Below are 26594 nucleotides of genomic sequence, written 5' to 3' on the forward strand. Positions count from 1 at the left end.
CATTTTCCTTTTTGACTTTCACAGTCTTTGTTCTAGCCTTCTGCTTTTTTGGTGTCTACTTTTTATTAACTGTGGTGAATTAAAAATCAGTTTTAGCAGCAGTTCCTTACTTTTACTTGCTTTACTCTAAAAAAATAAGAAATAAAAAGATTAAAAGCAGTCGTGTTTTTGTTAAAGTCCAGATTTGACAATCCAATTGTATAATAAGCAGTTCACACACCCTGAGGAAGCAGGTTTGAGCCTCTGTCGAATGAGTATAATCCTGCGTGCCAATCAATGAGGCTTAAACAGTGTTGTATGTTCTCTCCTAATGCATGACATCATATTCTGAGTCAGAAGGATTAGCCAGAAGTTAGAAGGAAGGAGGTAATTCAAGACACTACGTACAGTACCTTATCCTGCATTAGCTGTGGAAATAGGGTACACAACTCCTCTCAGAACCTCTTACTCTGCCTTAATCTTATTGTTTTGTATTAATTATAATGAAAATTGAGGAACACCAACTCTCTAAAAAGCACGTAGGGCACTGCTTAACCGCTCTTTTAAATTCTGCATTCATAATTCAACCAGAACATTGAGCTCTCATCTAAAAATAAATGCACTCTTCAAAATGTTGAAAAAAATGTTTTTTTCATTTTGATCAGGCTGCTGGTTGATCAAAACAAAATAATGTAGTTAATAATATTGGAGCAGCTGGGATCTACTTTATTTCTACAGCTTCTGCAGTATGCACCCACCGTTCTTCTTGTAAAAGTGGACCTCAGCCTGGTACTCTTCTCGGCTCTCCAGAGCCTTCTCCATCTGTTGGGCCACTTGCTCGCTGGTGTCGGCCCCGTACAGGAAGCGGCAGCTGCAGTTCTTCTGCATCACCTCAGTTCTTGTAAAGCCCGTCAATTCGCAGAAGCCATCTGAGCAGTACACAATGGGGTACCCACGGTGACCCTGGGCATTACCCAGCAGGAAATTACTGTCTGTGATGTGGAACATGAGAAGGTAAAGATGTGTTAGAAGTATAGAAGCAGAGGTAGATTTTTTTTACATGCGTTTGTGAAACAGAGAGGTTTTTGATATGAATGTCAGTAACAAGCAAGGCCGAGCTTCATGCATCATGTTTAGCCTGGTGTTTAATACATTATCTCTTCTTCACACAGGGAATCAAAGTCCAGTTAGTTCTTTGAATTTACGTCAAAGCTTTTCAAAGAAAACATGAATCAGAGTTTAGTGTGGATTCATTTTCAGCTGAAATTAATTTCCCCAAGCCTTCATCAGGTCATTTTGGATCTTTGATGGTGGTTATTAGGAATGTTGAATGATACTGAAAGAAATTGGCATCATGCACTGCAGACAGTATGACATAAAACAGTCGACTGGGGTTTATGAGCACCACAAAGGTTAGTGACCGATTTTCCCACTGAGCTTTAGGCTTACTGCTAATTTGAGGATATGAACCGCGAAGAGTCTTGACTCTTCAATTTAAAAATCGAGTGGATAATAGAGAGATGGAGGAAAATGGAAATGTGCCAGTGGAATATAAACATAAATATGAAGTATGACTGGAGAAAGAAAGCAAATGCTTTAAGAATGACCAGTATAAAACCACACTCAATTTCACCTTTTCAATTTCATCTCATAAGGTGCCAGAGTGAGTGACTCAGTTTAATTTGACTGAACAGGTTCATTTACCTGTTTGTTCTATGTTTGACTGATGTGATGCCACATTTATGGAGCTGCAGATTAGAAAATACAGTGTACTTCAGTGAAAGCTGCAGAACATCTAAGCATGCAAATGTGACATTGACGTGGTGGAATATTTGCTTTAGTTTACATGTGGATCGTATGATGTGGTTATTGCCTCTGCACTTGTTTAATTCTGCAACAAAACAGCTTTGCTTTGGTTCCATTTCAGCACCACGGACAGCTCTTGTTTAGTTATTTCTGCAGGACATAAAGCCACAAAGCACGTTCGTCGGTCTGAGATCTTATCCCAGTAACTCAAGGCTGTAGTATTCAAAGGCTCTACATTTCTTCTGCATATGTTAATCTTGATGACAGGATAGAGTTTGATGTCACATGTTCCCTCGCTTGCTACAAGCATGTGACCTTGCTGCAGTGAGGTTCCTTTGTATGGCAAACATTTTGGTTATGTGTATACCAGAATGACTTGGGGTTTTTTTTAGTGTGTTGCATTACATCCCACATTTTCTAAATGCAATACATAGAAGCATACACATTGTTGCGATGATAAAAAAGTAACCATATTATATAATGTTTATTTAATCTGGATAATGCTGGGTATTTTCAGTCACTGAGCTGATATTACCACTTTGTTTTCCTGATTCATTTCCTCTTTAGGACACACAGTCAAACCCATATTTCAGTCTCTTTTCACAACTTTGCAACAAAGAAGAGAAAACAATCATCAGTCTCCAGTTTTTGTATCCTTACAAATGCTCAGCGAGTGTCAAACAACCACCAGCTTACACTAGATTTGTGACTCCTCACCTACAGGCTTCCAGGCAGAATGTGGTGAGTGAAACATAGTCTGGTAGAAAATGACTTCTGCAGACAAAATAAACAGCCTGAAGCTAGAAACATTAACAGATACTGTAGCTGAACCTGTCAGCACAAAAAGTATGGCTTTACTACTTTAGATTGCATTATGTTGTTCATAAGCAGTAGATACAGCGTGGATCTCATAGAATAGATGCTTCAGATGTTAGAAAACACACTACTTTGACTTTAAGGGTATGTAAAAATATTTGTGGTTTGAAATCTGCTTTACTGAAAAGGTCATTCATCTTTATACTGAATTTGCTGTAATAATCCAGGAAGTATTTATGCATATTTGCTCATTATTTCTTTGAACAAGTTACCATTGAGGCCTCAGCAAAGTAACTGACTTGTCTCTGCTGTCAAATTGAAAACATCAAACTGCAGAATTTGTGCCCAGAGAGTAAGAGGCAGCACACAGACAGACAGACAGACCGATAGACTGCTCTGTATGCTCACGATTCCACAGAGAGAAAGTCTAAGAAGGAGTATTAAACAGCTGCTGCTGCACTTTCCACAATCTAGCACTTTAATTGGCCGGGCTGAACAGAAAGCAGTCCACAGGGGATGTCTTTTCTGAGCGGTGACAACCTTTCTTGGGTGTGCAGCGAGCAGCAACTAAACTGTCACTGTGGAATTATAGAAGGAGACAGGCATTAGTCTGATCCATCAGCAGGCAGAGGAAGTTTTATGCCAGTCTATGCTATGGCTTGATGGTGCTCAGCAAGGAGAAATTGTACTATTTCTGTTCCATATTCTGCTGCAGATCTTTGTGAACAAAGATTCACACCTGTTATTTTTTTATGATACTGTATATTCAGGTTTTTTTTCTGCAGGTAAAGTCACAACTCTGAATAGAAAGCATCCTAAAAAACTAAGTCGTCCCCCCCCCCCCCACACACACACACACACACCCGGTTTCACATCTTAAAAAAACCCTTCACCTGAGAAACAATGGCGGAACAAGATGTGATTGCCTATCCAGCTGGGAAAAAAAAGAAACATGGCCTGTTTTTCAAGTTCTATAAATTCCTAACACTCTAACTCAGTGAGCCAGCAAGTGTCAGAGAGCAACCGCATTCATCTCTGGTTTATGTAATGTTTACCTAAGAATAGGTACATCTCTACTCAGCATCCCTAAATCGGTCCTCTAAATAGGTCAAGGGCAGGGGTAGTCATTAATCACTTTATAAGGAAACATTAGAACCAACGGGCCATGAAGGGAAAAACTTTTATGCTGTGTTTGGAGGTATGCAAAGTTTCATGGATGGGCAAATGGAAAGGTTTTCTTAAAGTGCACTAAAACTTTTAAATGAGTTAGCATTTTATTTCAAGTTCCACTCTTTCAGTCATCATGTAGGTTTTTGTATTCATTCACTAATTGATGATTAAGTCAAGCAATTGTTGTTGCTGGTGGTGTGAGATAAGGGGTGTTGAACCTGTGGCTTTTGCCCATCTCTACTGACTCCCTGTGAACCTCAGTTAAGGTGGTATGCAGTGATATAGAACAAAAAAAGTACAGTATCTAGTTATGGATTTCAAAATTTTTAAAAATTAAAAACACAGAAGAAAATGGAGAATTTAACAGCGTGTGGACAGATTTGTTTGCTTTCACCACCAACGCTGCTGGCTTCCTGGTATGTTTGATCTGCTGCTGGACTTTTGTCAAAATCAAATTGAAACTTTCCTATTTTTTGTTTACTTTTACTGTATAAAGCTAATAGGCTGCTAATTATTTTATTTTATTATCAAAGTAGGCTCTGAGAGGTGCAGACCTTCAAAGCTGCTTTACTAAGTAGTTGTATACTATACATGCTATTGGATAGTTTTTCCTCCACTTCATTATTGTCCAGTTTTGTTTGTAATTTAAAAAATAGCTATTTCACAAATGCAAAAAAACCAAACCAAACAAAATAAAAATATGACGTTCTTGTCATTTAAAATGTCAAATAATCATAAATAACCCACTGCAGAGTAGTCATGTGGTAAAAGGTTTTAAATATTTACAGCTGTCAAAGATGTTTTAAATGATTTTTAAATGAGGTGCTGTCACCTTCATTAAGAAAATATATGCTTTATTTATCCTAAATTTGGGAAATTATTTTGTTACTGCAGGTGAAAAGGACTAACTTGCTGAATAACATGTGCAAGTCTCATAAACTTTTATTTCCCACAGATATTATTTTATGCAAATTAATCCAAAATCCTACTGGCTTTTGGTCAACGATAACCATTTTATTTCCTGAATAAAGACCTTTCACCTTATTTATTTCAGTTCTAAAGTCGCATATTTATTTCTTCATTAATAAGTTAAGCTATACAGCAACCACATGAACCGCACTGTAAACAGTTTTGTCTGTGCATGCGTTTGTGTGGCTGTGACAATGCCTCAATTCTTAGTCTGTAATCCTCTGAGGGATATTGCTTCCAGTAGCCGCTCAGCTGACTCGCTACAACTGTAATCTGACATGATGACACTACATGCTACTGCTAACACCAAGCAGCCGGCCTCGTGTCCATATAAGAGTTCTTCTGTGCATAAAAGACTGATGAAACCCAAGAGGCCTGGCCACTTCCTCAGAAGCTAATTACCACTCAGTAGCATGTAATTACTTATTGGGGCAGATGGGTGAGAGCACAAGAAGGAGTGGGCTTGCAGGGGGAAAGGGTCACTGGTTTGACAAAGAGGCACGTGGGAAAATCAGTCACTTTGATGTCAACGATTAATAAAGATGTTTGAATTAAACGCAAAGACAGAAAAAAAGTATCTGTGCAGTCGTGATCTAACTCCCGTTAAAGGTAAAAAGACTGCAGCTCCATAGCGCCTTTATATCAAGAACAGTGCAAAGTGCTTTACAAAGCCTCACACCCACTCACACCTAAATTCACACACCGATGGAGGCGGAGCTGCAATGTAAGGTGCAGACCTGCACATTAGAAGCAGATTTATTTCGGTGTCTTGCTTGAAAACACCGACATGCATGGAGTAAGCCACCTGGGGACTCAACCACCAACCTGAACAATTACAGCAGAGCCTATTCCAAATGTACAGATCAAACTTTGCCACCTGTTACCACTGACTTTTAAAAAAACAAAACAAAAAGAGCAGCAAAGGATACAGCCACAAAAGAGTCTCAGCTATTATCTGGCTTCTATTTGGTGTTGGTTTCTGCAGCTGCCTATTAAGACCCGCTCATCAGCTGGGTAACAATGAGCTCCGTGAGCGTCAGCCTGACATTCTTTCCTGGCTCCTCTTTGGTTCTTTAGCTGCCTTTTATTAGAAAAGTGTTTAGGGGGAAAATAAACCCACTTCTTATCTTTGCCGGCAGCTGCCCCGTGGTTACGCTGCCCTGCAGGGTGAGCACTGCTGTCAGTGTAAAAATGCTGCTGGGGAGGTCGTGTACAAGAGCTCAGGGAGGTGGAGTTGGGTATAAAGGATGGGCATCTATACTGTAACACACACAGGCAGAGCACAGTGCCACCAGTATAATGGAAACTCTGGTTTTTAGGCAGTGTTGAGGATGAGCATCCAGACTGCTGACGTGCAAAACAAATCTACAGCCAGAACTGCAATTGTAACTTCACCCTGACCTTTGATCCTTTATAATTGCCCTTCAGAAATAATAATAATAAAAAAAGAAAGACTATTCAAACCAACAAAGAGATTTTTTTTTTTTTTGAAAGAGCGTGATGTGGTTTTGTTGCCTTGAGCACAGGCACTCAGATACACACAGGGAGACATCTCCTTTTGGGAAACATGGACGCTGACATTGCTGTGAGCCAAATACTGTGCTGTGTGTGTCAAAGGTTATCCGACCTAACCTGCCCTGACATTTTGCTTACCGCAGGGCTGTTCAGCTGGGTAATTGTCTCAGACCAGGAACCGTTAAATTATAAGCAACTTAAAATTGCTTTCGCTTTAATAACTGTTATTCTTAAGGTCAAGCACAGCCACATCAATATTTATGAGGATAAACACGCAAAAAAAACTCTTGGTGGAGAAATTACCCTGAAACACCCGGAAAATGCTCAACGTGAAGCTGCACGATAGATAATGACTGTAAGATTTGGGGCTTTTAAGATAATGTATTATTTGGTCCGTCAGAGCAAACAGATGCACAAAAGCACAACGTAGCCTTGTTTTGCATAGTGGAAATAATTACATGGACATGCAGGAATGTAATGATGAAATAACTGTCTCAGATGCTGCTCTTATTATATATGGCAGTCAAGGCAGGGGCTTAGTTGGAGTGGCACATTAAATAAAATTTTTGGACAATGTTTGACTGCGAGGCTGCTCACTCAGCAGGGGAGCTTCTTTTGGTTCCGCTGATCTAAATACATTCTTTACTCAGACTGATGGACTTAGCCATTTTTGCTGTAAGAAACTTTTACCTCGTCATCAGTTTATGTTTTAAACTGCATTGCATATTGCTTGTAAAAATATTAGATTTGAGAAGAAACTGGTGTTCAGTGTACAATGATGTGATACTATTAACTTATTTAACATAATAGAAATTGTAAAAGTAAAAGACTGCACAGGTTTCATATAGAAATCTACAAATAATTTTCCTTGTGTAAATAATGCATAAATAACACATAATACAATCAGTCACATCATTAAGCACAACTGTTCAACTGCTTGTTAGGGCAAATATCTAGCCAGCCAATTCATTAGCAGCAACTCAAAGCATTTTGTGCAGACATGTTCAAGACAACCTGCTGAAGGTTAAACTGAGCATCAGAATAGGGATTAAAGGGGACTTTGAATGTGACATGGTGCTGGTGAAAGACGGGCTGATTTGAATTGTTCAGAAATTCATCTCTACAGTTTTACAGATAATGGTGTGAAAAAGAGAAAGTATCCATTGTGCAGTAGTTCTCTAAAGGAAATGAGAAGAATGGCCAGAGTGGTTTGAGCTGATAGGAAGGCAACAGAAACTTAAATACCACTCGCTGTAACCAGGGTATGCAGAAGAGCATCTCTAAATGAACCTCGAAGCAGATGAGCTGTAGCAGCAGAAGACCACACCTGTAGCCACCTCTGTCAGCTAAAAACAGGAAACTAAGGCTGCACTTCACACAGGGTCACAAAAACTGGATCATAAGACTGGAAAAACACTGCCTGGTCTGATGAGTGCTGATTCTGCTGGAGCATTCAGATGGTAGGGTCAGACTTTGACGTAAACGACATGAAAATATGGATTCATCCTGCCTTGTATCAAAGTTTCAGGCTGGCAGTGGTGATGTAATGGTGTGGGGAATATTTTCTTGGCATAGTTTGGTCCCTTAATACTACCTGAGCATAATTTGAACTCCACAATCTACCTGATTATTGATGCTGACCATGTCTATTTCTTTATGACCACAGCGTACCCATTTTCTGACTTTCTTCTTCCAGAGGATAACGCACCATCTCACAACTCTCTAATTGGCTTCTTGAACATGATGATGAGTTCACTGTACTCAGAGGGTCTCCACAGTCATCAGATCACAGTCAAATGAGCACCTTTGGGATGCCGTAGAACGTCAGATTCTCATCATGGATGCGCAGCTGCCACATCAATATGGACCAAAATATTCAAACAAGGTTTCCAGCAGCAGGGAGTCCAACCTGGAACTAGCAACGTGTACCTATTGAAGTGGCTGATGAGCTAATATAAACTGTAATTGGTGAGTCAAGCCAAGGGTTATGTTTTCATGAAGAGTTTTTTTTTGTGATCTAATTGAACTTCTTTGACTTTATTTTCAATATTGAACAGTTAGTAAATGATGTAGCAGGTTTAATTGATGGTCTGTTGTCTTTGTGTAACTGCACATTTAGTGATGATGTGTTGGCTGATTTAAACTGAGACCTGCTACTTTTTACATGTTTCCTGCGCATGAAGATTCATTTTCAAATTTAACTGAATCTTGAGTTTGACTTGACTTAATTTTTTTAATTAATACAATTAATTTGCAGTAATTTAACATTAAAATAAGTCTTGTAAAAATAATTAAGAATCTTCTCCAGGCATATTTTAGGACTCCTAATACTGATTTTCCAGCAAAGCGAACTGGAGTATCACAAATCAGACAATTTTTTTCTTCCATCCTGAAAATATGAATGCAGGTTCCCTGTGTCTAAATTCTATCCAGTGAAGCTCAAACATCCAAGTGAAACCCACAAAAACAAACACTCTAATGAATGCTGCATGCACCAGACCGACGGCAGTTGGGGGCGACACAGAAGAGAGACTGCAGGTGCACGACCCACAATGCCACTTGTTTTAAGATGCTCTTTCCTGGAACAAGAGACCAGCTGCTTACAAGTCCTTAATTAGAAAGCAAGTTCAAGTGTTTTCTCTTTAGTCGACCATCTTTTTCTCCGAGTCCAAAGTGTTCGAGCATCATCCATGTCAAGTGGCAGGACCCTGTCACCCGGGCAACAGGAAGGAAGCTATTTTGAGCAGTGGGCACTCTGCCACTCCTGTAGGAGCCACAGCCTTATGGCAGGGATGAGAATGAGTTGGGGAAAATTTTTTTTAGATGCACGTCTCGCTAATGGCTACATGTTTTTATTGATTTATCTTTTATTCTGAATGAACGTTACACACTCAAAACCGGCACTACAGTATATATAAACAAATGACAAATTAAAGGAAAACCTGAACACTTAACTAACAGCAAGGGCATCTGGTGGGTTAGTTAACCCATGGGAGGTATCCTCTTGAGTGGTTTGGGTTCACTTAGAGGAAGGGTGATCATAAATAAGGCCTGGGGATTAGATTCAGCCCAACACAGACTTCATTCTGGTTCACTGAACGGCTTTGGAAAATGTGAAGTGCATAAAGTTTGGGCTTTTAACCATATTTTCATACGTTTCACAGCTCTGGCTACTGATAAAGTCCTTTCCTATGGCTATTCATACTATTTTAAAGTAAATTAGAGACGTGCTGTGGAAATTGCACTTCTTTTTCTTATTTTTATACATCTCAGGGATTAAAGTTGTAGCTAAACTTCTTCACGCTCACAGAAAGGGAAGTTTCACTGATCCAGCCCACTTAAGATCAAAATGAGCTGTATGTGGCTGCTGACTTAGAAAGAAGTGTCAAATCAATACAAAGTTGTTGTACTCTCAGCAAGTAAGGAAATATCTATTAAATGAGAAAAATCTATAGGGCGACTGTAAGACTTGTAGAATTAAAGCTAATGAACAATGAGGTTGATCTGAGGGCACTCAGTGGTCCACCATCCTACTAAGACAATATTTTTCCTTTAATTTGTCACCTGTTTACTGTCATTTGTATTTTATTCTGAAGTTTTAGAAGTGGGCTCAGCTCCAGATCTAATGGCTGTACGACCAAAATACAACAAGTAAATGTGGAAGAGTCCTATGACACCCTGAAACACCCTAAAGAGCACTGAATGTTTCTCAACATTACTGTCAACATTGAAATGTTTAGCTCAAGGGCACACAGGGACCTGTCTGACCTCCTGGCCCTCCAGCTGAACTGTGCAGTAGTCACATCATCTCTAGACTGAGTGCAAATCCTCTCGGCTCACAAAACTCCACTTTTGTATTTTCAGCTCCTTTAGTGCCCAGATACAAGAACAATTCGCGACGAGGTGAGTGCAAGTGTGCTTTAAGAAATTGAGAGATATCTCATTAGAATACCCGGCTCGCAAATTGAAGCTATAATTGCATACCCTGCACATCACTTACACGGTAATGTCTCCCATTTCACTGTGTTTATATTTCCCCAAGTGGAACGGAGACCGAGCTCTAAGAATCACAGCGAGCCATCCGTTCAATCTGGCTGCTGAAACCAGGCGAGGGAGGACAGGCTGAATCGACAAACAAACAAAACACAGACGTCCCCGTGGCATTTATTTACAACGAGCCGCAACCTCCCCTGAGAGGGGCACAAGGTGCAAAACAAGAGGCACGAGCTAAGCAAAAATGGCAGTGCTGCCTAATGGCTGCTCGGCTACTGTGAGGCTAAATGTGTGAAACAAATGTGAGATGTTGAGTGCAAGAAAACTTTTTCTTTTCTTTTTTTTTATTCAAGTGGAACCAGCAGCAGATGCTATTTTAGTCAGGACATTTGTACTGATTGTGATGACCTGAGAAGAGCTGAATCCAAGTTCTGCCCAAGTTTAAAGCAGAGGATGAAGAGAAACAAATTTTAATTCAGGCAGTGGGGTCTCTCACAGTGAAAACACAGCACAGGAGTCTGTATTTGATTTGATGCCAGCCACAAAACTTCCATTACTTTAGTTTATTAGCTGTATTTTAAAAACTGACAAGAAAAGAGGAGACAAATGACCACACAATAGATTTAAATGAGGCAAAGTCCAAGTCAGCAACCTAAACTACCAGGTTTTTTTTTTTTTTTCACTGAGTGAGGATTTATCAGAGAAGCTCAGCCTCACAGGACACTTACGTGTGCCATCGAAGCGTGTGGCGATGGTGTCTAGAAAGGTGTTCTGTGGGGCCAGGAGGCCCTTCATCACCGGCATCTTGACCCCGATTTAGGAAGGTCACCTGCTAGCTTGAGGTCACACCATCCCAAAGGCACAGCAGGTAGCTTCCAGGGAGTCTCAGCAGGTGCGTGAGACTTTGAGGGTGACTCTCTGGCACCAGCCGCAGGGATGCACATTTACAGTAAATGCTGCCACCCTTCCCCGAGCGATGCCTTCTCAGTAAATCAACAGCGTGGCTTTGGGAGGACTAAAATAGCTCACTCCAACAATGCAGAGGTTTGGGTGCAGTCTCGAAAAGGAGAAATTAAGAGTCACGGTCACGAGCAGCTGAAGAAGGGATCAAGTGCAACTGACTCTGAGATCCAAAGAGCTTCAAAACAGTGAGCCCAGCTGTTGCTTGTCTGCACCTTTCAGTCGGAGCGCCGATCCCGGCAGCAGTGTGGAGGAAGTTATCCTCCAAGTGCGCTGCGCTTTCCATTTAAAAGAGGACCGCAAATCTGTGCGACGAAAAATAACAGCATGTGTCTACACCTCTTTTCAGTGATGCTCAGTGATGTGTCAGGATGCTGTGGGGGAGTAGTTGCATCTTCTTGAGCGTTCTCCCCTCCTCGCTACTCTCCCTCTCCCTCACTCCTGCTCCCATCCGCGCCGGTGATATATCAGCCAATGAGATACAGGCATCCTCTGTAGGGACCTGTTTTCATCTGTGGTGGGGGTATAGAGAGAGAGAGGGGGAGAAAGAGAGTAAGGGAAGAAAGGGAGAGGTAGAGGAAAGAGGGAGGGGTGAGGCTTTGGGAGCATCTGACAGCACCATCACACCCAGCAGTGGTACTATCAGCACATGGCTTTTGTGGGCATGTCTGCAAAGCAAGGAAAGATGGATTACCTGCACATCGGTTAACGAAGCCTTTTGTATTCTGTTGGACTGTGTGCTGTATTGTCAAAGGAGCCTGGCTAAAGGGAGACTGTCAAAGTCCTCTAATTTATTTATTTTATCCAAGTTGCAGAGTAAAGGAGGCACAGCTTCAAAACACCGTTCCTAGAGTTTTTGTTTTTTTTTGTTAATTTCCATCTTGACTATTAAAAATGAGGCTGGTTGCCTTTGCCCTGTCACCCCCTGTGGAGTATCCATGAGCGAGTTAAGACTCTGGGATAAAAGCCGCTAAGAGCGGATTAAAAGGATAAGCCTGGAGATGTTTTTCGTGACAACGCGATGCCAAAACCCCCAAACCTAACTCACTTTGACCCAAGAAAGCAATACGGCTTAGCCAACGAGGGGAAATACCTCTAGACAGTGAACGTTCTCATCGGGAAGATAAATCATCTCCCCTCCGTGTTCGAAGAATCCTGTCAAAATCAATCTCATTAAAATTGTAGTAATCGGGGAAAGACGATCCATTGCTATTAATTAATGTGATCAATATTAAATGTTGAACGTGAAACCTAATATTAGGGGTTATTTGGGGGGTCATGCAGCTAATATTATAAGCCTGTATTATTGTATTTTGATCGGTATGTTATTAATTTAGAAGGAGGTTTTCAGCATTTTTACTTAACTAGCACATTCATCAGTACATTTTAAATCACTGGTATATGTATGAGGTGCTGAATGAAAACCTACAGTTGCTTTGTTTTGTCAAGAAGTAAGAGAAAGACCTAGAATAAATCCTACAATCCTCCATATTCCAATTAGAAGTCAATAGGCCTCAAGAATGTTTTATTATGGCTGTTTTGTGACTCAAAAGACGTACAACACACACGATAATACCCACTAATATAGCAAAATAAGATAAAAAGAATGAGATCTTCCCTACATATTTTCTGTTCCATCCATCAAATGTGTCTCTATGCAGATTGGGAGTCAAGTAAACAAAAATGATGAGGAAAGAAATATAATAGAAATTTCTTGTGGGGGTTGGTAATCTTGGAAAGATTTAGCAGATTCAGCAGCAGTGTGGGTGTTTCCTCTCACCAGAAATTGCATTTTTAATCTTCTCAGTGAAAAAAAAAAGTACATTTGTTTTTATCTTGACTAACATTTCTGAAAGCAGCTGCAGACTTCTGAGAATAGCCACCTCAGAGAAGAGATGAAAGCTGTTACGTCCACCGAAGGTGGGTATTTTAGGGGATAATTAAACAAAACCACAAACACATTAAATGTTAATTGCTGGGAGCAGAGGTGAGCTGGATTTGGAGGAGAAACAAAAAAGGTGGAGAAAAAAAAAGACAGTGAAAGTAAAAGAGAAGCTTGGAGGCTTTTAAGAGAGGATTGTTTCCTCTCTCGGATCCTATTCAAGCCTTGGCAGCCATTCACTGTTTTCTATTTTTAATGACATCTCATTGTCCCTTCTTCTTGTAGTTCATCCGTCGCTGCTTGTCACTAATAAAGAGGCTAATACATTAAACATGCTCACGATCATCTCCTCGGTCTAATGTGACAGAGTGACGCACACAGGGTCAGGTGAAATATTATCCCCAACTACATTTCCCATAGTTCTCAGTTTTAAGGGAACTGCTGGCGTGCTTGTAAAATTCACTTTGGCCCCTTAATTATGCATATAATAACATCTGAAAATCAATTCCTTGAATATTCTGCTGATTGAACTGACTGTAATTTACTAAACTTGAATGAAAATCCACAACCCTAATCCTGATTTAAATTGTATGCCAGATAAACTCAGCAGCCAGGCCGATTCACACATCCCGCAGCATCCCTTCTCTCACTTCAACACACTTCCCCCCTGCATCCCATTGAGAAGTCAAGCCTGCCTTTCTCAAATCTGTCTGTTTACAATGAATTAACTTGTGAGAGAACAGATGTGTGATCGCGGGCTCTGAGCGTTTGTGTGTCTGTAAATCCTCTGGGCGTATGAGGACGGCAGGCAGAGGAAGACACAAGCCATCTAACTAAACAACCAAGAAGAGATAGAAGGCAATCTGGAATGAATAAACAGCAAAGGGAAGAATGAAAGTACCTGCCAAGAAATACATTTTAATGTGAAACCACCCCAATAATGCTGTTCATATACACAACTGTGAAATACAAACAAACTAACCTTTTTTTTTTTTTTTAGGTGGATACTTAAGAAAAAGGCCTGAAATCAAACTAGTGCCATATTGTTTTAAGTTCTTCCATGCAGTGCTGTTTGCCAGCTTTCTTAAGCCAAAATGTAACACTTGTATATACAGTTGAGGCATTATGAAGCCAAAATAAAGCGAGAACGATGTCAAATCTCTGCTGAAATGGGGCGTTTCTAAAAATATTAGCCCACTTTGTGAACGAATCGACCTGCAGGAGAGAAGCAGTCGGCTCAGACCGGGGCTTATTCAGACTCAGACTTTCTTTGAGGCTAAAGATGGCAACAGGAAAATCTCACAGAATCAAATAAGGATGTGAGGATTAGTCTAGTCAACATACATATAAATATGCGCTTTCTCCGTCTTCTTTGTCTGCTCCCCTTTTTTCCAAAACCTTGATTATTTATAAGAAGATGATATTAATTCAGACGAGAGCCCTCACAGTCAGAGCTATCAACAAGAATTCACTGCTTCAGTCAAGGCTGACAAGCAGTTAAATGCTGGACCTGTGGGAGATAGCATTATGCTGCATGTCTTAAATATTAGACTAGCTCCCTCTGGTGGTAACAACAAAGTCCTGACACTCCTATTGCACTATTGTTTATGATGTAACTGAAGAAATAAGCTGTACAGGTGGTGAACAATGCGAGCAGGCAGATACTGAAGGCTATCTTGATTTCATAAGCATCATCAGTTACAGTCTAAAGGCCAAGGATGCTTACCAGTAATCAGCTCTTCTGGTCTGATGGATCCACTTGACTCTAAGATGAAACTAGAAGCTGGCCAAATCTGCACAATCTGAAAGAGAACCAGCTAAAAAACACGACTTCCACCAACAACCATATGATGTCAGATAATTAACTAAGCTAAAAATAGCATAATTACCTTCACCAGGACATGCTGTGACTGCTGTCTAACAATACTAAAGGGACCAAAAACACAAAATTCAGCCACATAACAGTAGCGTACTAGATTTAAATCTTGCCAAATGCTGCTTTAGTCATCACAGGTAATTTCACAAAATGGGATCATTAGATGGTGCAACATTTAGTAACAGATGGTATAAAATGAAAGCTTAAGCAACTCCATTAAAAAATGCAAGATATTAACAGCATGTTCTTTTGCTTTTCCTTTAACTGCCCAGAAAAAAAAAAACATTGGAGAAAAGTAAAGTGAAATTTATTGAGGAATGGCAACTGAAGCTTACATTTAAATACAGCTCAAAGATTTTCTCGTGCTGGTGTCACCAGAAAATTTCCACTGGAAATACTCGGGAAACTTCTAAATTGGGGGTTTTGTACAGATGAGACTTCGGGGATATTTTGTCAAAAGTCAAAAGTGCATTTTTATTGTTTAAAAATCAGAGTTAATGCATCATGGTTAACATCTCCCACAGGCACACTTCATTAAGTCAGTCATAAATAAAAAACATCCAATATCATCAGTCTGTAAGTGATCTCAGGAAATCGTTTTGCCCAGAAGGAATTCAGCATATTCTTTCCTGCGCAGCACTCGCTGCATTTTGAACGTATTGGGTGAGGTGCTCGAGTACGCCATCATCTGCTTACGAAGTTTGTTAAACGCTCCCTCTGCCACCAGCTGCACTCTCATTGGCCCGATGCTGCCTTTGATACGGAAGGATTTGTAGACGGCCGAATCCTGCTGGAGAGAAATGTCCAGCTGGGAAGCAAGAGAGGAAACACCAAACAAAAAGACAAGGTAGAGTGATTTAATGACAGACTGTAAACATGCTGCCTGTTGGTGAACCTTCATTAGGATTTCTCTTACCTTATGTCGTTGTTCCTCTGTAAGCCTCCTCACACCTTTCAGCTCTAAGAACACCTGGTAGTGAGGGTCCGAGCCACCAATTGTATCTCCTGCAATGCCACAATAAATAAAATAAAATATGCTGCAAAGGGTTCAATAGTTTTCGCATCATATTCAACTTTCTTCTATGATTTAAGGGTATAAACAAGAACAAATATTACCCAGGATGCCGCTCTCAGCACAGCAGTAGTCAACCAGCTGAGCTCCTGGCCACTGAGCGACGGCCTTCTTCAAAGCACTGAGGAACAACGCTTCTGACACTTTCTCTCCTCGAACATTCAGCATCTGACCTCGTCTAATGGAGCATGGAAGCAAGGAGAAAGTATCGTATCATGCTTTATATACACACACACACAGCATAAGAAAAACTGTACTGCTGTCCAGTGCTGTACCTGTACTGAAACTCCACGATGGGACACTGGTTGTGAAATCCAACAACTTTTACAATGTCTCCGATGCGATATCTGTAACAAGGGAAATATACAGGTAAATATGAGAGTTTGTTATAGTTGTAATATCACATTTTAATTGCAGTGATGGTCATAAAGAGCCATCGGACAAATCTGATTTTACACTCATTAGCAACTTTGTTAAGTACACCTGTTCAACTGCTCATTAACACAAATATCTAATGAGCCACTCAGAAACTTGGTGCACACAGAGATGTAGCCATGGTCAAGATAACCCACTGAAGTTCATACCAGGTGTTAAAATGGGTCAGAAAGTTGATCTAAGTGACTAAATGTGGCATGGTTGTTGGTGTCTGCTGGGATTTCACCACACAATCATGTCTAGGGTTTCCAGAGAATGGCACGGAAAAGAGAAAATATCCAGTGAGCGGCAGATCTCTGGTAGAAATGCTTTGCTGATGTCAGAGCTCAAAGGAGGGTGGCCAGACTGAGTTGAGCCTATAGGAAGGCAACAGAAACTCAGATAATGACTTGTTGCAACCAAATTATCAAGAAGAGCATTTCTATAATCACAGTGCATTGAACTATGAAGCAGATGGGTACAGCAGCAGAAGACCACATCAGCTGCCACTCATACTCTGCAATATTCTTGATATTTATTTAGAATCACCTCTGTTAATTCTTGATATTTATAATTGAGTGATTTGTATATATTAGTGCTGTTTCTTAAATTTGTAAAATCTGTAACATACTGTATTGTTTAGTCTGTTACTGTTACCGACTTGGAGCAACTGTAATCCACATTTATTCCCACAAGTAATCTGATTCTGAAGAACAGGAAACTGAGGCTATTATTCACATAGGGTCACCAAATTTGGACAAGATTGGAAAAAGTTGCCTAGAGTTTCATTTTTTGCTCCACCATTTGGAGAGAGGATCAGAATTTGGCATAAACAACATGAAAGCCTTGTTGTAACAATCGTTCAGGCAGATGGTGGTGGTAGCATAATGGTGTCAGGGATATTTTCTTTGTTTCCTTGGTACCAAGATCCTTTTAAACTCCACAGCCTCCTACTGAATAGTGATGCTGACCATGTCCATCCCTTTATGACCACAGTGTACCCATCTTCTGATGGTTGCTTCCGGTAGGATACCACACCATGTCACAAAGCTCAATCAAGTCTCAAAATGGTTTCTTGACCAATGAGTTCATTGTACTCAGATGACCTCCACAGTCACAGAAGTCTCAGTCCAATAGAGCATTTGTGGAACGGGAGATTCCCATCATGTCAACACTGACCAAATTCTCTCTGGAATGTTTCTAGTACCGTGTTGAATCTTTGCTGTGAAGAATTAAGAAAAAAGGATGTCCAACCTAAAAGTAGTGAAGTGTACCTAATAAAGTGTTACATATCAAACATGAACTCTTCCATTTGATTCTTAAACAGATTTAGAACATGTTAAAATGCAGTGTGACCCATCACAATCATGAGGACGTAAACATACAGCTGCAGTTATTTATATTTGTTTGTAGATGAAATCGAACCTGTAAAGTCCTGAAGCATTTGTGACAAGCAGCTCATAGTTTTCTCCCTCCTTCACCTCCTCCATCAGCAGAGTGTGAGGGGCCTCCTCATCCAGGCTGCTCTCTGGGAGGAACTCGCAGAACATTGAGCGAGGGCACAGCAAGTAACGTCTTTCTGACTCCTGAGGCCACAGGTTCACCCCAATTAAACCTGCAGGGGAACAGATAATGAGAGCAAATGCTGACCTCATCCACATATAGAAACCCTACAAATGCCCAACTGCAACGGTTTTTAATTAAACAGCTTAAAAATGTAAATGAAGGCTCTTACCTTCAGTAGCAGCATAGAAGGGCGAGTAGAAAGGCACTCCTTTGCAGTAACTCTCCCTCAACATTTCACCGTAGATCTGATTGGAGCCTGAGTCCACTGCCAGGACCAGGTTCAGATGAGGCCACAGGCGCTTGGCAATCCCCCTGAAGCCGTCCTGGAAGTGGGCCCGGAGCTGGGCAGCTCTCTGTGGGTCTGGCTTCATTAGCGCTTCAAGCTTGGCCCTCACTTTGGGCTCCAGAGACAGAGCAGTGCTGATTTTCCCCCGTTCAATGTCCTCCACAAGTTCCTGCCAACGCTCCTATGAGATCGAGAGCATATTAGGGAGAAATGACTTGCCCAAGCCTTTATTCATAAAGCAATTAACACAAATGTTTTAATCAGTCAGTGGGAGCTAAACACCTGACTCAAGATTTCATCTTGTTTTACTAAATGATGTCCCAGTGAGAACGAAATGAGGCACATGTGAAGGACAACAACAGCCTGCTACTGCTCAATGAAACGTTGTCTCTTAAAATAGACAAGAAATAACATTGCTAATGCTTTTCTTTGAAGGATGGAATGGATGAATTACTTTACATACTTTACGGTTTCCCATTAAGTCCTGTTTTTATGCCTCTACTCACATAAAAAAGAAAGAAAAACACAAAAACAACAAAAGTAACTCATTCCTGACAAACAACTGGGTACCTGTAGGGCACTGAAGGCATAGAAAACTGTGGAGGCGAAGTTGGACTCCAGAGTTCCCACATTAGGATCTTTCAGCGCAAAAAGAAGATGCAAATAGAGCGTGTCCTTCTCACCGGGAACCTGAAGAAACATAAGATTTTATTACCGAATCGGTCACACAAAGGCTGACCACTTGTTAGGCTTGCTGATTGTACCTTGAAGGCAGGTGCTGGAGTCGTGTACAGGTTTAGGATGTGGCGTGAGGAGGCTGGTGTCGAGGAGTTTGGTCCGATGGGAATTCCAGCCTCAGACTGCCGAAAAGTAGGAGTGTAAAAGAACTTGGTGGTGCGTTGAAGGCTCTTGGTCTCAGGGAATGCCTGCTGCATGGCATCTAAGCACACAGTCACTCCCTGATGGAAACACACAGCGAGTATTATTAGTAAAATTTCCTTGCGCAGCGCATGGGCTACACCGTCATCATCATCATCAAGCAGTGACTTCACCTGCAGGAAGAACTCAGTGTTGGTGTCCTTAGTGCTGAGCAGCATGGCACTGGATCCTGATGTCCCGGAGGTCATGGCCAGAATTAATGGCTTCTCTGCAATGATGAGCTTCTCTTCTCCAGCTGCGATGCGGTTGATTAGGTCTTGATAGTGCGTGTATGTAGTAATAGGATGGTATGCCTGAAATTCTTTAATATCTAGAAAATAAACAGATTTCATGATTTAAATCAAAACTGTATTGACACCTCTAATTTATCTTTCATCATTTGAGCTTATTTTAAGCACAAGTATCAAACAGTCCCCAATTTCAGCATCGCAATTCTCAGGACCTGCTGCATTGTCCGTGCCCATCAGGAACACTGGGACATTTCCCAGTATACTCAGGGTCATTTAATACCCTGGCCTGCTGTGAATAGTTTAAACAGCAACATTACAACAAGCAGAAATGAGTTGGTGGTACTCTCAGAAACCACATTCTCATCCACAGACTATATGATACTGCTGCTATATGTGCCCAGCGCATAGGCAGGTGAACCATGGACACAAGTAAATGCACACTCCAGCAAGACACACAGCACGCAGCAGCTTCTATATCAAAACTATTTAAGTGAAGCAATGAAATTGTGGAGGGGAAGAGAAAGAGAAAGTCACAAGGAAGCATCTTAACTCTGTGGTAGTCAGGATAATTTTCATCTCAGATGATCATAGAAATAGTGTAGTACTTTTTACATCTATACTAAAGGTGTTGTAGTACAGGAATGAAAGGAGTGATACTAAAAAAAATATGAATGTAACGTTAATAATACACATATAAACATAAATGATGGTAGTTGTATTTGATTGCATCTGGCTACAGGTGTACAGGCTACATGTGTTTTCAGTGTCAATTATCTGACAAAAAAAATGAAAAAAACATGAGAAAAATAAACAGATTTTGACTTACAGCATTATTATTCTTCCCTCCAATATTTCCTACAAATATTACTGTAATAACATAAAATGAATTCATTTGGAAACCCTTTGGCACAACTAAATAACAAATCAGCACATGGAGTTAAGTCTACAAAACGAGCCAAATTCCACTCAATGCATGAAATGCTGTTTCAGTCACCTGTACGCTGAAAATGTCTCGGGGACATTTGTTCATTGAAAACAATAAATTTGATGACACAGGTTTAAAACAAAATAAAAAGAAATTTTAAAAAAGCTTGACTTGCTCACAAAACAATAAAAATTGTGAACAGATAAATGCAGCTTTGATTATATTTGGAAAGCAACACGTTTAAAATAGGAATCAAATCAATATGAAATTGTGATTTGTTGCCGTTATTTAAGGACTCTGGGGTCTGGTGGCAGCTGGTGGCACGAGTTTTTTCCTTTAATGTGTCACCCCGGTCTTCCCAAGCGTTAACACTGAATAAGCACAAATGTCTTCACACTACCTGCTTGCTAAACTAACGCCATCTACTTCGCTGCTTACCTTTTATTGAGCTGAAGTCGTACTGTCTTCCATAATACGTATCTGCGCTTTTACGCAAGCGCTTCAGCAGAGTCTCCTGTTGGACTTCTTTGACTTTGAGTGTGTCTGCTTCAAGTTTCCTTCTCTGCCGCCTGCCCAGCCAGCCTACAACCTTCACCGCTACATGCTGGCTCAGAAGGCTGCTTAACGTCCGGTTTTCAACCTTTATCTTCAAGATTAATGCCATCCCGGCCACAGAGCACAAACCGATGACAGCGGGGAGAGGGGTCGGCATGGCTGTTACACAAGACACACAAAAACACAGAGGAGCCAGGTGGGGCGCTGTTAGTCAGCATTAGACCGTTACTTTTCTTCTCATTTACAAACAAGAGTACGCAGTCTACCGTGAAAGTGCGCAATCCTGTCGAGACAAGATGGTTTTTATTTCGCTATTTCGCGCACTCATTCACCGCTTACCGGGAATCTGTCCGCTGATGGCCAGGGCGACCGATGAAACCGCAAAACAAAGCGGAAGTGCAACGCGAAACCAAGAGGAAGACATCTTGAGCATTAAATAAGATGTGACGTCCCCGTGGTTATAATAATTAATGTCTATAAAAAGCCTTTGGACTGCATTTCCACGCCCAAGAAAGCATGTCAACTTTTACTTTCGCCGCTGTCTGTGCTGCTTCCGTATTTGGGTCAGAACTAGACGCTGATTGGTTTGACTAAATCATGACGTAAAAAACCTGGAAATACCAACTAAAAAAAACAACAACTTATATTTTATTTATCTGTTTTTGCTTTAAATGTAGCACCACTGCCTGGATAATGCTATAGCGTCCGTGGTTGTGATTGCACAACAAAGACAATCAATCTGCAAGTTCGATTCTTATTAAATATTTCTTACATAAAACACGGAAGTGTGAGGGTTTGTGGACATATATACTACCAGTCAAAAGTTTGACCACACCTCATTTAATGTTTTTCTTTATTTTCATGGCTATTTACATTGTAGATTCTCACTTAAGGCATCAAACTATGAATGAACACATATAGAACTATGTAGTAAACAAAAAACTGTTTTATATTTTAGATTCTTCCAAACAGCCACCACTGTTTCAGTCCCTGAAACAGTCACATGGGGGAAGGGGGGCACACCTACACACTGTAAAATAGTTTCAGAAAACTGTGAAGAAGTCCATGATTTTCAAAAATGTCTTATCTGTGCTTCAGCATAAAACAGCATTTTCTGACTGTCAGGATTTTGCATCTTTCAGTCTAACGTGCTTATGTATGTCAGATATGTTACACAAAAAATATACAAAAAAAGGACCCTGGGATGACACCCCAATGTCAGGTGTCTGCCTCCTGCTGGTTCCAGTGCCCAACGTCGTACAGGAACGTAAACAGCAGTGAGGTTTGTGGGGTTACTGAAGTTTGGTTAGCTGGTATATAATGATGTGCTATGTCATAGGTGTCAAACTCTGGCCCGTGGGCCAAATTTGGCCCGCAGCTTAATTACATTTGGCCCGCGAAGCCATGCCAAATTACTATCAGAGCTGGCCTACTGGTATTACACAGCTAATATATATATTGTTTAGTATTAAGCTTTGCTTGTTCCATATTCAGTTTTTCAGCAAAACGTGTTTGAGTTCATAAGAAAAGATTCATTCTTATATCTGGAGGAAGTATTTTTTTAAATAAATATTAACGTTAGCCCGCGACTTTGTTCCATTTTTGAATTTTGGCCCACTGTGTATTTGAGTTTGACACCCCTGTGCTATGTGATCGCTAGCGACACAGCTATGTTAGCATAATATAAACAGTGAAGCTGGAGGACTCAGTCGCTAGATGACGTCATCGCCTAATTTGCATAATTGGTCATGTAATTATAAAGGACCCTGTAGGAGAGAGAAATAACATAATGGAAGAGACATAAAGTCAGTAAAAACACCCTAAAACCATTTAGTATATATTTAAAACCACACATTAAATTTCTTTATCCGGACTTAACGTTGTTAACAAACTACATTAATCAAAAATGGACATAGCAAGCATCACCAGACAGCTTCAGTCGATTTTGGATGTAGAAGATGGAGGTAAGGCTCTGCAAGGACATCCGATTTCTAAGTTAGCAATAGAATAGAATAGAATAGAATAGAATAGAATAGAATAATCCTTTAATTGTCCCACAAGGGGAAATTTGGGTGTAACAGCAGCAAGAAAGACACATACAAACAAACAGTACACAAGACACAGAACAGAAACATACACAATTTTTACATATTTACATCAAGGACAAGGGTTACCAAAAACAGAGTACTGTACCGTTATTAAATTAAATAAAATTAAATACAGATAAGAGGCAAACCCTGCTTATAGTGTGAATGGGTTGATAAAATAGAGCAAGTTACAGCGCTGATGTAAAACTCTATGTTTGTTGGGAGCAGTTTTGATTGTACAGTCTGACAGCTGCAGGGAGGAAGGACCTGCGGAAACGCTCCTTCATGCATCTAGGATGTAGCAGTCTGTCACTGAAGGAGCTCTGCAGTTCAGCAACATTTACATGCATGGGGTGGGAGACTCTGTCCATCAGAGATGTTATTTTGGCCAGAGTCCTTCTGTCTCCCACCAACTGCACTGGGTCCCAGAACAGAGCTGGTCTTCCAAATGAGTTTATCCAACCTCTTCCTCTCAGCTGCCAATAAACTGCTGCTCCAACATATAACACTGTAAAAAATGACAGATGCCACCACAGAGTCATAGAAGGTCTTTAAAAGCGCTAGCTGGACTCCAAATGACCTCAGCCGCCTCAGCAGGTAGAGTCTGGTCTGTCCCTTCCTGTAGAGAGCATCAGTGTTGTGGCTCCAGTCTAGTTTATTATTCAGGTGAACACCCAGGTACCTATATGTAATGTATGTTTGCACTGATTGCCGATCACGCTTCAACTGAGTCCTACTCGGTCAGAAGGAATGGTACTCCACAGTGATGTAGTTCAAATAACTTTAATAAGGAGGTGGCAGATGACATCAACAGGATGTACAACGCTGTACATCCTGTTGATGTTATCTGCCACCTCATTACGGTAGGGAGGCAATTGCATCACAGTATTCACATGCAGGTAAAGGGGGTGTGAGTATGTATATGGGTGTGTGTGGTCATCTGTAAACAGAAAGAACAAACATTTGTATTAACCACTATGGATAGCAGTGTACCCCTTATACAGTACTGTGGGTTTCCAGCGTAATGTTATACAATCTGCCATAACCTCATGGCCACTAGATGGCACCCTAAGACCATAAATGAATTTCTGGCTCGTATATACATTGGCAAACCAGACCTCTGCAGATTACAACGATTCAGAGAATAAACATAGTAAATAGTTACATCCACCTACAACCACAATGCTTGACAGTAAGTCGTATATGGAATGAAATATGGGCTGAACACAAGGCTGCCTGTAGTAGGCCAAAAAAACGCATCTTAGCGATAGCAACGGGACTAGCTTCTTACGTAGCAAATTACACAAATAAAGTCAAACAAGCATCACTCTCATCTTACAATACTCACATGGTAAGCACGCACACAGTATTAACTCACACGGGAATGCAAGTAAATACGTTACTCCTCCGACACCCCTCTCATCTGTGCAGAACTGCGCTGAACACGTTCCCAACCGGAAGTACAGATACCGAGGTGCATCATGGGTAACGTAGTATAAAACAGCTACAGTAAACAAGCAGACTTTTAACACTATAAGAGTCCACTATCTCAATGTCCACTCCCTGGATGTTCACCGGTGTCAGTGTGGTGGGTCTGCGTCTCCGGAAGTCCACCACCAACTCCTTGGTTTTCCCGGCATTGATCAGCAGGTGGTTCTGCTGGCACCAGTCCGCAAAGTCCAGAGTGTACTGTCTGTACTCTGAGTCGTCCTCACCTGTGATGAGGCCAGCTATGGCAGTCGTCAGAGAACTTCTGTAAGTGGCTAGCACAGTTCCCTGTGGGGCCTTCATACTGCAGACCAGCGTATCAGAGACACAGCCCTGTGTCCTCACATACTGTGGGTGTTCTGTGAGGTAGTCCAGTATCCACTGGGACATGTGGTGGTCCACTCCCGATAGCTCCAGCTTGTCCCTCAGAAGTCGTGGCTGGCTGGTGTTGAAAGCACTGGAGAAATCAAAGAACATGATCCTTACAGTGCTTCCAGGCTTCTCCAGGTAAGTCAGAGCTCGGTGCAGGAGGTAGATGATGGCGTCCTCCACCCCAATGCCAAGCTGGTAAGAAAACTGCAGCGGATCCAATGAAGACCTCACCAGGGGGTGCAGATGGCTTAGAAGCAGCCTCTGGAGGGTCTTCATCAGATGTGATGTCAGGGCTACCTACCTGAAGCTGCTGAGGTCCTTAGGATGGGAGGTCTTTGGTACCAGTACCACACAGGAGGTCTTCCACAGCTGTGGAACTTTCCCCAGCGACAGGCTCAGGTTGAACAGTGTATTTTAGTGCATTGATTTATTTTAAACAAAGCAATGTACAACTACCGCTTCTCCCGACCTGCGTTATAGTCAGTGCGGGAGCAGCGGCTTCGCTCATGCGCAATTAATTTGCAGTTTGGACCCGTAGGTGTAAAAAGCTCCTGCTCTGACAGCAGCTGGGGGCAACTGCTGCGTTAGGACCGCCGCCTGTGAGTGCTTTGGCACGGGCGAGGTGCCCACGGCAGCTCCCGCTGCTTGTAAGAGCGATACGTGCTTTCACGTCAAAAAAGTCGTAATAAGACTCCAATAACACCAGAAAAAGTCACCAGATTTGTTGCTTTTTAGAGAAAAAAGTCAATAAGGGGGTCTGAAAACTCGCTAGATGTAGCGACAAAGTCGCTGCCGTTAAGTCCTCCGTTATTTGTTTAGCTAAACAAGTAACTTAACACTGGGTTACAGCCAATGACTGTATACAGTCATTGGTTACAGCACCATAGAAGTATATACAAAAAATACAAGCCTCCGTTATTTATTTAGCTAATATGCTAGTAGCCAATGTGCTTTAATCTAACCCGGCTTCCCACCATCTTACATTTGTAAATAAAAATACAAAGAAGTTACCTTTAATACCTTCGACTAGTATAATTTCACTCCACGTTAACAGGATGGCTCTTTTGACAAGCGCTGTTGTTCAGTCCGGAGCTTTCTATGTAAGAGCAAGCCGTAAAACTTGAAAACAAAAAGTAAATAATAAAAAAAGGAGAGTGTGTTGTTTGTTAATTGTCGCGGGCCCGCCGGTGCCCGCCGGTGAGACAGCGGGGCTGTATCCCAAGTGCGGTTGCACCCCGAGTTTTTTCCTGTCTGGGTTGCCATTCCTCGATAACAGCAGGTTAATATTAAGGTTAGCTTAATGGTTAATACTAACGTTCAGGGAGGTGAAGGTTCAAGACGTTTTGTGATGTCACGGCCCGTGTGCCTTTGAAGTCTTAGAACGTGAGCTCATAAATACCCCCAAGGTAAGGCACTCTACTTTACTGCACCTAGTGTTTTAACGTTGAATCGATAGTCGTCTGCAAATATATGGCGCTCAGTCTTCAGTCATACAAATTCTTCAGACACTGATGGCTTTGAGGAGCTTGACAGATATTATTTAGAGCCTGATGGGTTCTTCTTACCGATATCTATTTCCAGAGATGAACAGTCTGAGGTTCCTAAAACCAGTGTTTCTGTAAATGCCTATGAAAATGAACAGGCAACCACCTCTGAAATAGATGAGGCTCCTAAAACCAGTATAAACAACTTTG

At 41.2% G+C, this 26594-nt stretch overlaps 3 protein-coding genes across 6 annotated transcripts in view; all 3 read right to left on the reverse strand.

Annotated features, from left to right (window-relative positions):
* Positions 1 to 11636, reverse strand: part of kcnh4b (potassium voltage-gated channel, subfamily H (eag-related), member 4b) — a 38920-nt gene extending 27284 nt beyond the window's left edge. Inside the window, exons 1-2 of the mRNA XM_085466353.1 lie at positions 10977 to 11636; positions 738 to 971 (exon numbers count right to left, since the gene is read on the reverse strand). Of these exons, the coding sequence (XP_085322479.1) occupies positions 738 to 971; positions 10977 to 11052 (310 nt within the window). The 5' untranslated portion in view covers positions 11053 to 11636. The remainder of the gene's footprint in view (positions 1 to 737; positions 972 to 10976) is intronic.
* Positions 11637 to 15256: 3620 nt separating this feature from the next.
* Positions 15257 to 26594, reverse strand: part of ghdc (GH3 domain containing) — a 68726-nt gene continuing 57388 nt past the window's right edge. For 3 of the 4 annotated variants that reach the window (XM_085466359.1, XM_085466358.1, XM_085466357.1), the window contains exons 4-13: positions 20837 to 21112; positions 19357 to 19553; positions 19069 to 19263; positions 18875 to 18994; positions 18188 to 18485; positions 17878 to 18067; positions 16314 to 16385; positions 16083 to 16216; positions 15883 to 15971; positions 15257 to 15774 (exon numbers count right to left, since the gene is read on the reverse strand). In XM_085466359.1, the coding sequence (XP_085322485.1) occupies positions 15553 to 15774; positions 15883 to 15971; positions 16083 to 16216; positions 16314 to 16385; positions 17878 to 18067; positions 18188 to 18485; positions 18875 to 18994; positions 19069 to 19263; positions 19357 to 19553; positions 20837 to 21110 (1791 nt within the window). In that variant the 5' untranslated portion in view covers positions 21111 to 21112 and the 3' untranslated portion in view covers positions 15257 to 15552. Of the gene's footprint in view, positions 15775 to 15882; positions 15972 to 16082; positions 16217 to 16313; positions 16386 to 17877; positions 18068 to 18187; positions 18486 to 18874; positions 18995 to 19068; positions 19264 to 19356; positions 19554 to 20836; positions 21113 to 21292; positions 21518 to 26594 lie in introns of those variants that run through there. The other variant, XM_085466356.1, reaches the window with a different exon arrangement.
* LOC146703211 (uncharacterized) lies at positions 22982 to 25270 on the reverse strand. The gene is made up of 2 exons (XM_085466355.1): positions 24389 to 25270; positions 22982 to 23980 (listed from the first exon to the last, which is right to left on the reverse strand). Exon 1 carries the CDS (start codon positions 25174 to 25176, stop codon positions 24520 to 24522), a length of 657 nt encoding a protein of 218 aa, XP_085322481.1. The 5' UTR covers positions 25177 to 25270; the 3' UTR covers positions 22982 to 23980; positions 24389 to 24519.

The sequence above is a fragment of the Copadichromis virginalis genome, linkage group LG8 (assembly GCF_057382275.1).
Source record: "Copadichromis virginalis isolate Kocher_CV1m ecotype Utaka linkage group LG8, C_Virginalis_male_GT1.1, whole genome shotgun sequence".
NCBI classification, from domain to species: domain Eukaryota; kingdom Metazoa; phylum Chordata; class Actinopteri; order Cichliformes; family Cichlidae; genus Copadichromis; species Copadichromis virginalis.